Raw genomic sequence first — 13,185 nt, forward strand, 5'->3', positions numbered from 1 at the left:
ACACACACACACACACACACACACACATACCATTTAGGTTTGGTTTGGTTTATTGCACTTGAAGGGATGATGACTCTTCAAAATGTACTGTTAGGATAAAAACTGTTAGTTTGCTTCCTGTAGTTGTGATCAAACATTTATCCAAACCAATTTAGGGAGGAAAGAGTTTATTTCATCTTACCTATGACAACTCCCAGATCACCATCCATCACTGAAGAAACTCAGTGCAAGAAGCTGGAGCAGAAGCCAGGAAAAACCACTGCTCACCTCCTTGCTCTCCTTGGCTTGCTTAGCTTACTGTGTTATACAACGCAGAGCCAACTGCCCAGCGGTGGCACCGCTCACCCTCCCATGCCAATCAGCCATCCATACAATGCCCACAGGCTATCTGATGGAAGCAACTCCTCAGCTGAGAGTCCCTCTTGCCAGGTGACTGTGTTTGTGTGAAGCTGACAAAAACTAACCAGTGCAGCTACCCAAAGTAGTCTCCTCAGAGTGTCAACAAGGTTTACTCATTCAGTAGGTATTCCTCCAAAGGTTCCATAAGAAAGAACTTCAGGGTATGGCATGTATACTCACCCCCTCTTAGATGATACAGTGCCTGTTAGCATATTAAAGACTATGAGAAATCACACATTAAGCATTTTTTTTGCTTTATGATTAGTGTGTGTGTGTGTGTATGTGTGTGTGTGTGTGTGTAGTGTGTGGCATAGTTAATACCTGTGGAGGTCAGAAGACACCCTAAGAGTTGGAGTTGGCTTTCACATTCTGGTGTAGGTCTGGATGATAGAATTCAGGCTGTCTGCATTTCCTGGTAAGTGCCTTTAAGTAATCCCTCACCCTGCCAACTTAAAAAGTACTAAGAATGAATTTTATGATTCAGTGAAGTTGCTGACTTAAGCTTATATTCAAGAGCTGTTGATTTTACCTAGAGCTTTTGCCCCACCCCCTAACTCCCCTCTCCTTCTCCTTTCCCCCTACTCTTCTCTTCTCTTTTTCTTCCTTTCCTTTTGCATGGAACTTTTCATTTCACATTGCTCTTTCTTTCCTTTCAGTTTTAGAATAGTTGTAGTAGGACACAGCCTGACGCTTCTTCATGGCAGTGGACAACCTACAGGAAGATGATGAAAAGTGAGGGTGGGGGAGGTGTGGGGTGGGATAGGGGTGGGGGTGGGGTATAAGTTCAGTGACACCTGCCAAGCAGAATGAACAGAACGCCTACAGGAAGGAGAGGAAGGAGGGTGACAATCTAGATTCAGAGCACTTTAAAAAAACACCTGCAAAAGACAATGCTGCAGGATGTTCCCCCCTCCCTCCCTCTCTGTCCATTCCGTGTTTGTGTGTGTGTGTGTGTGTGTGTGTGTGTGTGTGTGTGTATTTGTATATTCTTAATTAGATGGATCCTCCAAGGAGGAAAAGAAGTAGAAACAGAAGCTGAGCGATCAGTGGATTTTGCAGACATTCTGACCCATAGAGGTGGAGCCCAGAAACTGCTTCATGAACAGGAAACTCTTGGTGCTGACCTTGAACAAACTTACTTACCTTCTTGATAAACAAGCGGTTCTTAACCTACAGGGATCGACCACCATAGAGCTACATAGCAGATACCCTATATCGCAGATATTCCCATTATTCCCATTATTCACAACAGCAGCAAAGTTACAGTTGGGATGTAGCAATGAGATAATGTCATAGTTGAGCTTTGCCACAGCATGAACTGTATTAAAGGGTCCAGCATTAGCAAGGTTGAGCACCACTGCTCTAGAACACTAAAGTGCTATGTACTTTTCCAAAACAAAAGTGACTTTGAGCTGCATTCGTTAACTAGCAGTAAAGAAGAATAAGAATTTTTTTTAAACGAAAATTGGTCAGGAAATAATCCGTCACAAAAGGAGGAAGTAATAATGTCTAACACAGCAGGTGAGGGTTTTCCCTTTTACTGAAAATAGACTTTTATTCTGATAGATTTATATCCTGACTATGGTCCCCTCCCTCTTTTCACCCCAGCTCTTTTCTACCTCTCCTCCCATCCAGATATTCCCTTTCTGTCTTGTTAAAAAAAAAAAAACAAAACAAAAACCAAACTGGCTTCTAAGGAAGAATACAAAGAGAAAATATACTAAGATAAAACAGAATACACAGCAATTGGACGAAACAAACAAACAGAAGAAAAAGAAGCCCAAGAGCTGGCACAAGAAACGAAGATGAGCTCATGTGCACACTCAGGAATTCCTTAAAAACACTAAACTTGAAGGCATAACTAGATATGCAAAGGACCTGTCGCAGACCCATGCAGGCCCTGCACATGCTGCCCCAGTCTCTGTGAGGTCACGTGAGCTTTGATCTTATTGACTTGGAGAGCCTCATTTTCTTGGTCTTGTCCATCCTCTCTGGCTCTTACACTCTTCCTGCCTCCTCCCCTTGGGGCTCCCTGAGCATCCAGGGGAGGGATTTGATGGAGACATTCCATTTAGGGGTGAGTGCTCTAGTATCTCTCTCTCCCTGAATAATATCTGGCTGTGGATCTCTGTATTAGGAGTCATTTTTATTATAATGTATGTGTTGTTTGTTTGTTTGTTTTTATAACACACATATTTGGTTTTATCCCTAGGTCCCTGGGCTATCTAGTCTCAGGTTCTTGGTTAGTGTCAGGTTTATGTTCTATCTTGTGGACTGGGCCTAAAGTCAAATCCAGTACTGATTGATTGCTCCCACAAACTTTGTGCCACTATACGCACCAGCTCATCTCTCTGGCAGGACACCATCATAGATCAAAGGCTTTGGGGGTGGAAGTGAGGTTTACCCTTAGCCTTTGGTAGCATGCAGAATATTTTCCAGTACCAAAGATGTTAGCATGTAGGGATGAAGGATCTATGTAGGCACTTTCTTCTTGCTCTCAACTTCTCCACACTCAGTGAGTTGTGTGGGTCTCAGTTTGTGGAGAGCAATCTATAGTCTTGGCAACAAGCTGCATTGTTTGCGGACTCCCATGCAATTCTTTTTAGCCAACAACTCAATTAGATGCAACCCCATCCGGAAAGGGAAATTTCATTTGATGACAAGAGATGTCCACTTGTGGCTCTGTCTCCCCCATTATTTGGCTGTAGATCACCTTCATATATGCTTATACTTTAGGAAGCTTCTGCTAGGTTTCCATACCTCTCAAATGCCTTGTAATTTTAGCTGTCATTCCCTGTATTCCCATTCGTCCTCTTCCTTCCCCCTCCCCCACTTAATCTTCCCATCATAACTACCTATTTTATTCCTCTTCCCTAATAAGATCTATCTGTCCCCTCCCCCAGTCCCTTACTCTATATCTAACCCCTGTGGTTCTACTGATTCTGGCTTGGTCCCCGAGTTAACTGCTGTGTTATTTCATAGGTCATTTACCTTCATTCTCCAGTTGGAAAATGAAGCCAGAGCCATTTCCCTCATCAGGATCCCAAAGCCTATTATCGCTATCTCTGGTATGGTGATTGCCACTCCATATATCATTTATGAGCTCTGTGGGGGAACCCTCCCTCATCAGGATCCTAGGGTGTCTACCTCCTCTGTGGTAATTACCATCCAGAGGCCCCAGAAGCCCCAGCAGGCCTGTCACTGACAAAATACTGAAAGTGAAGGCAAAATGATCTTTGTCTCCAGCCATCAGCCAAAGTCCAATTTAATCCAGAGTTCAGAATTCTTTCCAGGGTGAGCAGCATGAGGAAAAAGATATCACTTGACCTGAGGGTGTGACTGTGGAAGCGCCCAGAATGGGGAATGCCCATTTATGCAATCAAGCCCTGCTTGGGGCCCCCCTCTGTGTAGGCCCCTGGTGAGGTGATGAATCAGTGGATTTCCCCAGGAGACCAGCAGAACTTCCTTGCAACCCTTGGGACTTTACAAAGATTGTATTTGGTCCCTCAAAAAAAGTGACATACAGGTGTTCAAAGCGATTTCTGGGGAGACCAGAGTAGGAGTGAAGCGGTTTGTGTGTGCCAGGGGCGGGCCTAGGCAAAGTACACACCCAGAGGCCGGGCCTAGGCAAAGTACACACCCAGAGGCCTGCTAGAGCTGGTGGGTGGGGCTGCAGACTGCTCACCCAGGCTGTAGGCTGCTTTTCCTTGCTGCAGACATGCTGTGGATCTGGGCTGTCCTGCCTCTGGTAAGCTTCGGGACGCCTGGGATGTGGGACACTGCACACTGGGGACCACCACATGAGATTTCAGATGTGGCTGGCATTGGGTGCCACCAATCCAGATACTTAGAAACGCAGGGGAGCTGCTTTCGCTCTTGGTCCCCAGGTCCACCGTTTTTTGTTTTTTGTTTTTTGTTTTTTGTTTTTTTCTGGGAAGAGTGTGGGTCTGGGGTGGTGCGGGGGAGGGGAGGTGGACGGTCCGAGCTTGGTGCTGGCCAGCTCTTGGATCTCTTTAATATGACTGGAGAGGGACTCTGGCTTAGAGACTTGCCCAGATAAAGATTCACTTTAGGGCAGGAGAAAAGTTCGCTAGCTCCGAGGCTCTGTGGCTTTTGACACTTCTGACAGTTCGCTCAACTGGGGAAGTGTGTTACTCTGGGCTGTGTTTACAACCCAAGCGTTAGATCATAAGATTTCTCAAAGTAACTTTGTCTCCAAAGATTTGTTTACGCTCCTGTAACAACACAGAAAAAAAAGAATAATTCCCTTCCCTTCCGGGAATTGAGCTGTCAAATTGTAGATTGCTGGACTGGCGGCTATTTTTATATTGTTTTGTACTGTTTCTTCTGTCACCCTCTTTCTGCTGGCACTCTCACAGCAGGTTTGTCCCAGTAACCCTGGGGCTCTGAGTCCCAGCTCCCCTGTATCCCCTGCAGGCACAGAAGTAAGAACTTGGTCTCTGCTGAAATGCCTGTTAATAATGGCCAGTCAGAGGGATTCAACCCTCCGAGGCTCAGTCCAGTTCTGAGTTTAGACAGATGGCTTTATCAGGTCCCTAAAAACTTGCCGGGCACAAAGATCTCAAATCGGTTTCCACAGCAGTGGTAGAAGGGAGGAAGACAACCTCTCCTTGCTTTTACAAGGTTAAAAGAGGTTTTGAGAGCTTAAGCATTTGAACAGAGGTCACCCAGCTAGCAAATGACAGTGTCGGGCTTCAATTGAGATCTAACTCCAAGGGACATGTATGCACACACACACACACACACACACACGACTATGGTTAAGGGAAAGGTTTTATTGTGGATATGAAAGAGAAAACAGCAAGAGGCATCTGGAAGAGCCCAGAACATAGAGAGAAAGAAGTAAACTGAACATGGCCAGCAGACTCCACACAGCCAGGACTATCTGAGGGAAAGAGAAGATCAGAGCAGAGGCTAGAGACTAGAGAAAACCAAGCGAGAGAAGCAGGAGCAGGGCCGAGAGAACAGAGTGAGAAGAGCTCGATTTTAGGATGAAAGAGTTGCTAATGGATGGGAAGCCCAGGAACTGGAGGGAGCTTGAGTAGGGGTGGCAGTGAGCAGGGCTAGGATGGTAGCATGCACTTTGAAATGTGCAACAGGCACTTTTGGTCCAAGTGTGTGCTTTGATGTGCTGGTTAATAGGCACCACAGGTAGTCTCCTATGTCCAATCTACCAGAGGTAAGGAAGTGACTTTCCAGTGTATCGGAGGAGGCACATTTAGTCAAACCCTAATACAAGCAAACCAGATAACCTGACAACGTGGTGCAGAGACTGTTTGCTTGACAGGGTATGTACAAACATGCCATCGTAAAGGTTCTTTTTCTAGCGAGTCTTTTCCATAACCTGATTTACTGACCTCCATCCCTGCCCTAGATCCATATTGTTCTTCCCCTAGAAGGGACAGCCTGCAGGTGAAGAGTATTCTGAATGGGAAGGGCCCATGATTAGAGATAGGAGCAAGCTCTAAGAGCAAACTGAGAGAGAGGAGAGGAGAGGAGAGGAGGGAGGGGGAGGGGGGAGAGGGAGAGAATGAGCAAGCAGGCAAGGAGACATCCTTTAGAAGCACAGTCACGGGGAGTAGAAGAGGCTTAGGGAAACACCACCAGAGAGAAAATTCTAATCTCTTAGAGGCCCAGGGGTGCACACAGAAATGCCTGATGTACCTGCAGGTCTCAAATAGCAGGTTCCAGTGAGCCACCAAGAGAGATAGATACAAGCAAGCATATCTCCTAGGGGAAGGAGAAGAGAGACAGACAATTGGACAGCCTAAGAGACACAGTAAGCTTCAGGAGGGGGCTGAGAGACAGAGCTGAGGAGGCAGCTGGAAGCAGAGAACAGAGATGGACAAGGGAGACAGAGCAAGCTCCAGGGAGGAGCTCAGAACATGTGGGGAGGGAGAGCAGGGTGAGAGAGAGGAAACCCCAAGCCTCTTGGTGACAAGAATTTCAGTTTCAGGCATTACAAGTGGTCAGGGTGTCCCCAAGGGGACTGAGATACTTGTCGGAGACAAATGTCCAAAATCACAAAGGATGGGCATCTCTTTCGTGTGATGGGTTCCCCATAGGGAGAAAAAAACTGTCTGATACACCAGCATGACTTCTGTAGCAACAGACAGAGAAGGAGGCTTCAAGGAGGAAACAGGTAGAAGGAAGAAGCCACTGAAGAAGGCGGGCTCTAAAATTTGGCGTTGGACACGGTAGGTGTCAGAAACCAGAAGAAACAAGTATTCTATACCTTAGGAGAATCAGAAGCTTGCTTTGCTTAGGAGAAGCTGAGCCCCTTGTTGGGCACCAGCTATATAAACTGTGACATGACATAACTGCTACATTGTGGTGAAGGGGGAGGTTTTTATTGTAGATATGAGAGAAAGTACAGACAGAGGCATCTGGAAGAGTCAAGACCAGAGAGAAAGAAGTAGACTGAGCATGGCCAGGAGTCTGGGCCTGCTCATAAATATTTGCTAAAAAAGGACAATAGTCGGGGATGGGGACAGATAAATCAGTGAGAGAAGCAGAGGTGGGGTGGGGTGGGGAACAGTGAGAAGAGCTGGGTTAGGAGCCCTAAGAGTGGCTGATGGGGAGGGAAGCCCATGAGCTGGGGGCAATTTAGGGTAGGGGAGGCAATGAGAAGGGCTAGGATGCTGGCTAGCATGAACTTTGAAATGTGTGACAAGTACTTGTGATACCAGCATACACTTTGACATACTGGCCCTTCTGCCACAGTTAAGGGAAATGGACTCCTTTGGCTGGCTTTTATCTAATATCCAGAAATCCTATAGGCCAGGTCGAGCTCATTTCTAGACAGTTGGACAGATGAACGGTCTTTTGGAGTTTGGGGGGAATTAGAATTTCTTTTGGACACAGCAGTTTGCTGATTGCATCTGATATCTAGAATATACCAAGGGTTTGGAATGGCAAAGTCTCTTACACTTGGTACCTCATGAAGGGTTTGAAAAAAAAGTTCCCTTTGGCTTTTTAAGAAGCGATTCATAAGCCAGGCATGGTGGCGCACGCCTTTAATCCCAGCACTCGGGAGGCAGAGGCAGGCGGACTTCTGAGTTCAAGGCCAGCCTGGTCTACAGAGTGGGTTCCAGGACAGCCAGGGCTATACAGAGAAACCCTGTCTCGAAAAACCAAAAATAATAAAAAAATAAAAAAAAGAAGTGATTCATAATATTTGCCCTTTAGAAATGTCTTTAGGGAATTTTAAGACTATCCTCAGTGTAAAGTTCCTAGTTCCCACTCCTTCACCGTAGTGTGGGTACCCTGGAAAAGCTCTCAGCTCTTAGAGAAACATTAGTGAAGCAACAGGAGGCAAAAGGCCTGGAGCTATGCTCAGCTTAGGGGTAGCTGTGTCTTTACCACAGGATGTGTGCCTTGAGCACCCAGGAAACAGCCTTTCTAAAAGAAGACACACACATACACGCATGCACATGTAAATTTTTACACACATGTCAGTACATAAGTGTTCAAATTCAGTATAATTTGTTATATTTATGATTTATGGCCTAGGAAATAAAAGTTTACTAGACAGTATGATAAAGTCGGACAAGTAAAATTGTAATAATGATCCTGTCGCCGCCATAATCCTTGCTGCATGCTGTAGTCCCTTGCATCCCTCCCATGAGATGCAGAAGTGTTCTTATTCAGAGCCTGGCCTTGCCCAACACCATGCCTCCATTTTCCTAGCATTGCATTACCTCGACTCTCTCCTAAAATGTGGCTCCCTATATAGTATGGCTTCCTCAGCTGTAGCCCAAGGAAAATAGAGGCGGAGTGTGAACTGAAGCACAAAGCAGGTTTTGTAATATACTGGTGATTTCTAGGGAGTAGATTTGGGGTCTGGCTTTCTTTTACTCCCTTCTCTTCACCCTCCTGTCTCCAGCACCATTTATAGAAACAGCGACTGGGCCCTTTGCCTCTCTTCCTGCTCAGAGATTTTTTTTTCCTCTCCTAGTTTCTGGGAATTTTTGTATCTACTGAATAAGTCTGATTCACAAAACCTTCATAAATTTGTATATGTGATAGGAAAACAGTTTAGTTTACTTTATCCAATGTATATGTGTTTTCTGAGTCCTGTGTGGTTGCTAGTGTGTAGTGTGTCTGTATGTGTAGTATGCCTTTGTGTGTAGTGTATCTGTGTGTGTTTGTATGTGTGTAGTGCGTCTCTGTGTATAGTGTGTCTGTGTATGTGTGTGTAGTGTGTCTCTGTGTGTATGTGTGTAGTGTGTGTATGTGGGTATCTCTGTGTGTAGTGTGTGTGTGTATGTGTCTTTGTGTGTATGCCTCTGTGTGTGTGTTACGAAGTAGTGCAAGCTCATTAGAAGGTTTACCCTGCAGTTTTTAGGGATGGCACCCGATCACACATCAGACAGCCGCTTTCCTCATATTTCTTAGAGCAGATGTTAAAAATGGCTGAAGAAGATGAGAGGTGATTTAGAAAACAAGCAGTAATCCTACAGAAGAATCCCACAACTGTGGGGTATTTTGGTTCGTTTTAAAGGGTGGGCAAAGACAGCTGTTGAATTTACACTTTAATCATTTTCTTTAAATCAACTCTAGAAACATGAAATGTTTTTTTGATTTTTGAAAGGGCTTTATTTATCCCAGAAGGAACAGGAAAGTTTTATGAATACAATAAGGAGATTAAATATAAATTAAAGCATTAACAAGTGTGGAAAATCTAAGTTTTGTGGGTTCTGACGCATTGGATTTTTTTTTTTTTCTAACTAAGCCATCTTCTCAGCCCCAAACCCAAGTTTTTAAATCATAGCAAGACTGAAAAGCAAGAAATAAGTTGATGTTTGGAGGCTGTCAGCATCCCTTGCCAACTACAGAAAACAAAGTCTTTTACTACTGCTGTTTACAATAGACAGAATTATTGCCTTTAGAGCCAATGGAGACTTTAATGTAAGATTTTTCTTTTTACTTTGACACTGAGATTACAGGAAGGTCAAAGGTGACAAAGAACTGATAGCCAGAGCCTGATACCATTTCTTAGTAAGCTTTTGGAGCACGAACAATCTCGGGGTGAGAGCTGCCAGTGTATCAGAGACTGAGGGCTCCAGCATGCTCAATGGAGAGGCCGATCGCCACAATCCAGTTGCTGACCGGAAAGAAACACTGTTTTTCAGAGATAATTAGAAACTTGAAGAAGGAAATCCCCCTTCAAAAGCCCCTTCTAACTTATGTCCTTTGGGTGAATTCTCTTGGTTCCAAAAGTCCCTTACAAAGCACATGTTTTATACTAGGTACCAGAGACCACTTACTAAAGAGAAACAAAAAGCATGGGATTTAAAGATGCAATGAAATAATGCAATAAAAAGTATCTTGGAACCAGGTTTAGGATAGTGAATCCATCTCTTCTTTTTGAATAAGTAAATATTTAAAAATTGTTCAAACAGAGTGAAATTAAACATAAATTCTGAAAAATAACATCCTTTTTTTTTTTTTAAATCAGCCTTATGGGAACATCTAAAAATTTTATTTATAGCTTCTGAGCCTTATCCACACAGGTACATAATTGGATGTTTATCAGTGTGATGTATGGTCTGTTCTCTGACACTCAATATACATGGTAACCTGCTTATGTTTCTTAAGGTAATTATCACCTCATGATTTTTACTTGATATTTTATAGAGACCTTGAATTAGCATAATTTCATTTATTTATTTTATATTTTATAAAGAAATGTTTTGGGTCTAAGAAGTACCTTAGTGGTAGTGTTTACCTAGCATGTACCAGGCCTGAATTTGATCCCAACACAAACAAGCAAACAAACAAATCAATCAATTCTACAAAGAAGAAAGCAGTGAATAGAAGTGCTTGCCTTCCACCAGAGCTGGGTCCCTGGGCCCCACATGGTGTGAAAGAGAGCCATCTTGCAGCTTGTTCTCAGACCTCCACTTACGCAGGTACGCTCACAGACATACATGCATGCATACATGCATGCATACAGGCACACATGACACATGCACATTCATCTAAGTACCACTGCCTGTAGCCTTGTTTTATTTTTGCTGTGGGAGCACATAAGTGTTTGTATAACTCATAAAAGCAGAAAGAAAACCTACTTAATTACCTACCAGTATCCACCCCACCCCCCAAAATCATTGCTGTCAAATAGGGTCTTGGGAGCTGGCTCCATCTCAAAAACTGCTGCTATGCAAGTACGAAGTTGATAGCTGTAATATCAAGCAACCTTTCCGTTTTAGAGAGGAAATGACCGGCCATCTTCTCTAACCACTACTCCTTCATGTACACAGCCCCATCACCCCACAGTCATGAGAATTTAGAAGCAGCATCCACAGTTTGTTCAAACAATTGTCCAAGCCCCACTCAGTGCAGATGGTCGGAAGGGGCAGTCTCTGTGACCATCAGGGCTAGCAGAGTAATGATCGCCAGGAGGTAAAAAGGCAGTTCAGTTCAACACAGCTAAGTAGCAGGTGTTGGTTGCTACTTTGGGAGTCTGACCCTAAGAAGTTTATTTTAGGCACATTTAAGCATGGCAAAATTGGGTGAAAACTTTCCTGGTGATAATTAATTCAGTCCTGTGTACACAACAAAGCTTACGACATGACTACACAGAAAGTTTCTTTAAAAATATATGTGACATCTTCCATAAAGATGGGTTCTATACTACATGTGACACCTTTCCTAAAGATAGGTCTGTAGATTGATTAGCTTACAGTAAGAGTCTGGGGGAGAATCCACTGTGGTCCCAGCCATGAGGCATAAAGTACATAAGGCAATAGAGATGTGTGTGTGTGTGTGTGTGTGTGTGTCTGTGTGTGTCTGTGTGTGTCTGTGTGTGTGTGTGTCTGTGTGTGTGTGTGTGTCTGTGAGTGTGTGTGTGTCTGTGTGTAAATTTTTTGTCAAAAAATAGGCTGTAGATTGTTTGAGACTGTTTTGCTTAACTAACACACGTAGTGTGATATGTAAAATACATAGATAGGAATTTATTTATACACTTATTTTCATTGTTAGCTGGAACCATTTAAATGGTAGATGTTTTTGATCTATGTTGGAAAACAGATCAGGGCTAGTGTAGCTCATGGAGCTGTTCCCCTAACAGCTTAGTCTGAGTGAGCTGGCCCCTGGTTCCAGATATGGCAGCCCAGCTCAACAGAGTCCACTCCCACTCAGTTATCCTAATTCTCTGGATCATTGCTAGAGCTCAAGCATTTTTACCAAAACATACTAGGTGTGATTCTGGTATTTGTTAGAGCTTTTGTGTATTACCCAATAATTTTGACCTCTATCTGGGTTTCTGAGAACAGTTTTAGAAAGTTTGCTTTTAAAGTGTCCATAATGCTGTTTTCCATTTGCAGCATACTTTGAAAACTTCACCTTATTATGTAAGTGTTCTTCCAGCCATAATTTGTGAGTGTTATAAGATAAAAGAATGCTTCTAACTTATTTAAAATGTGTGTTGATGGAATGATCTGGAGGACAGACAATTCAATTTGAAAGGGACACAATTTACCCTAGAACCTGTGTTTTCACCCATCTATTTGAACGTTGGAGTTAAAAATGTCCACTTTCAAATTGTAGATTTGAAAGCAAACTTTCTAAAATTCGAGTGGGGGAAAAAAATAAAAGAATCTTTTCCAATACTTTCCTGGGAGGTAACTAAGAACATTGCATCATTGGATTTGTCTTTTTCCTCCTATTTATTAAAAAACACAAACAAAAGACAAATAAGCAAACAAAAACCTGATTCACAGAAGACAGTCAATCCACACTTCTCTCCAGGTATAAAATCAAATATATTTCTTTATTCCCAGTTCTAGAGAAGCACTGAGTGTCAACTAAGTCACTTTATTTTGCTGTCTCATTGATAACCGGAAGGACCTGTCAGGACATGGGTAAGAAGGCACAGCATATTTTCATAGCAAGTATTCTGTAGCAATGATGTTCAGAGATACATCAGAAAGTCTGCTCACCACGAACGGCAGTCACAAGTTTGCAAAGTTTGTAGTGAATGTGACAGAACTTTCTATTCAGTCAACAGTTCTTTCCCGTATAACTTTAAACGGACCCCGTACTTTCTGTCTAGTTTGCTTAAATAAGACAGATTTTCCCTCATGATGAAGCAAATCTGGTCCAGAGATGGTAAGGCTAGACTCAGACCACCAGGGGAAATAGACAGCTCTGACCGCACAGAGTCAAGCAGAGAAGAAGGACTAAAAAATGTTGTATTTATGATCCTTGATTCAGCAAGCTGATAGGACTGCCATCAAAACCAAATGACAAAAGACAAAAACAAAAACAAACAAACAAAAACAAAAAACCAAAAAAACAAAACCCTTAAATGTTCATGAAAGATCAAGTGCTACTCACTCAAACACAAGCTTTTTACTTCTTTGAGATATTAGGTGGTTCCTGTTTCGGATTTACTATGGTTATCTTAAAGTTCCTAATCTTATCCCTGACACAAACCAGAAACCTTTGCAGAACTTCAGACTTCATACAGTCTTGCTACCCTCAAAGCTGCCTCTTTTCATTTGTTGTACATTTGTACTCTGAGCAACCAGCGTCATTCGCATTTTGATGAACTTTTAAAGAGAATTTCTTGTCTTTTTTGTTTTGTTTTGTTTTGTTTCTCCCTCTCCTTTCTTGAGACAGTATCTCTGCATGTAGGAACCAGCCTAGCATCAAACTGGCAATCCTGCTTCAAACTCTCCAGGATCTGGGATTATAAATATACACTGCTATGGCTGAATCAGACATGCTCTCCTCCTCCTCCTCCTCCTCCTCCTCCTC

The 13,185-nt window shown here is 43.2% G+C and overlaps 1 protein-coding gene across 1 annotated transcript in view; it reads left to right on the forward strand.

The window, feature by feature from the left end:
• Window positions 1-4,067: 4,067 nt before the first annotated feature.
• Window positions 4,068-13,185, forward strand: part of Fas (Fas cell surface death receptor) — a 30,940-nt gene continuing 21,822 nt past the window's right edge. The window contains exon 1 of the mRNA XM_029536417.1: window positions 4,068-4,147. Within this exon, the coding sequence (XP_029392277.1) occupies window positions 4,118-4,147 (30 nt within the window). The 5' untranslated portion in view covers window positions 4,068-4,117. The remainder of the gene's footprint in view (window positions 4,148-13,185) is intronic.

The sequence above is a fragment of the Mus pahari genome, chromosome 1, assembly GCF_900095145.1.
Source record: "Mus pahari chromosome 1, PAHARI_EIJ_v1.1, whole genome shotgun sequence".
Lineage (NCBI taxonomy): Eukaryota > Metazoa > Chordata > Mammalia > Rodentia > Muridae > Mus > Mus pahari.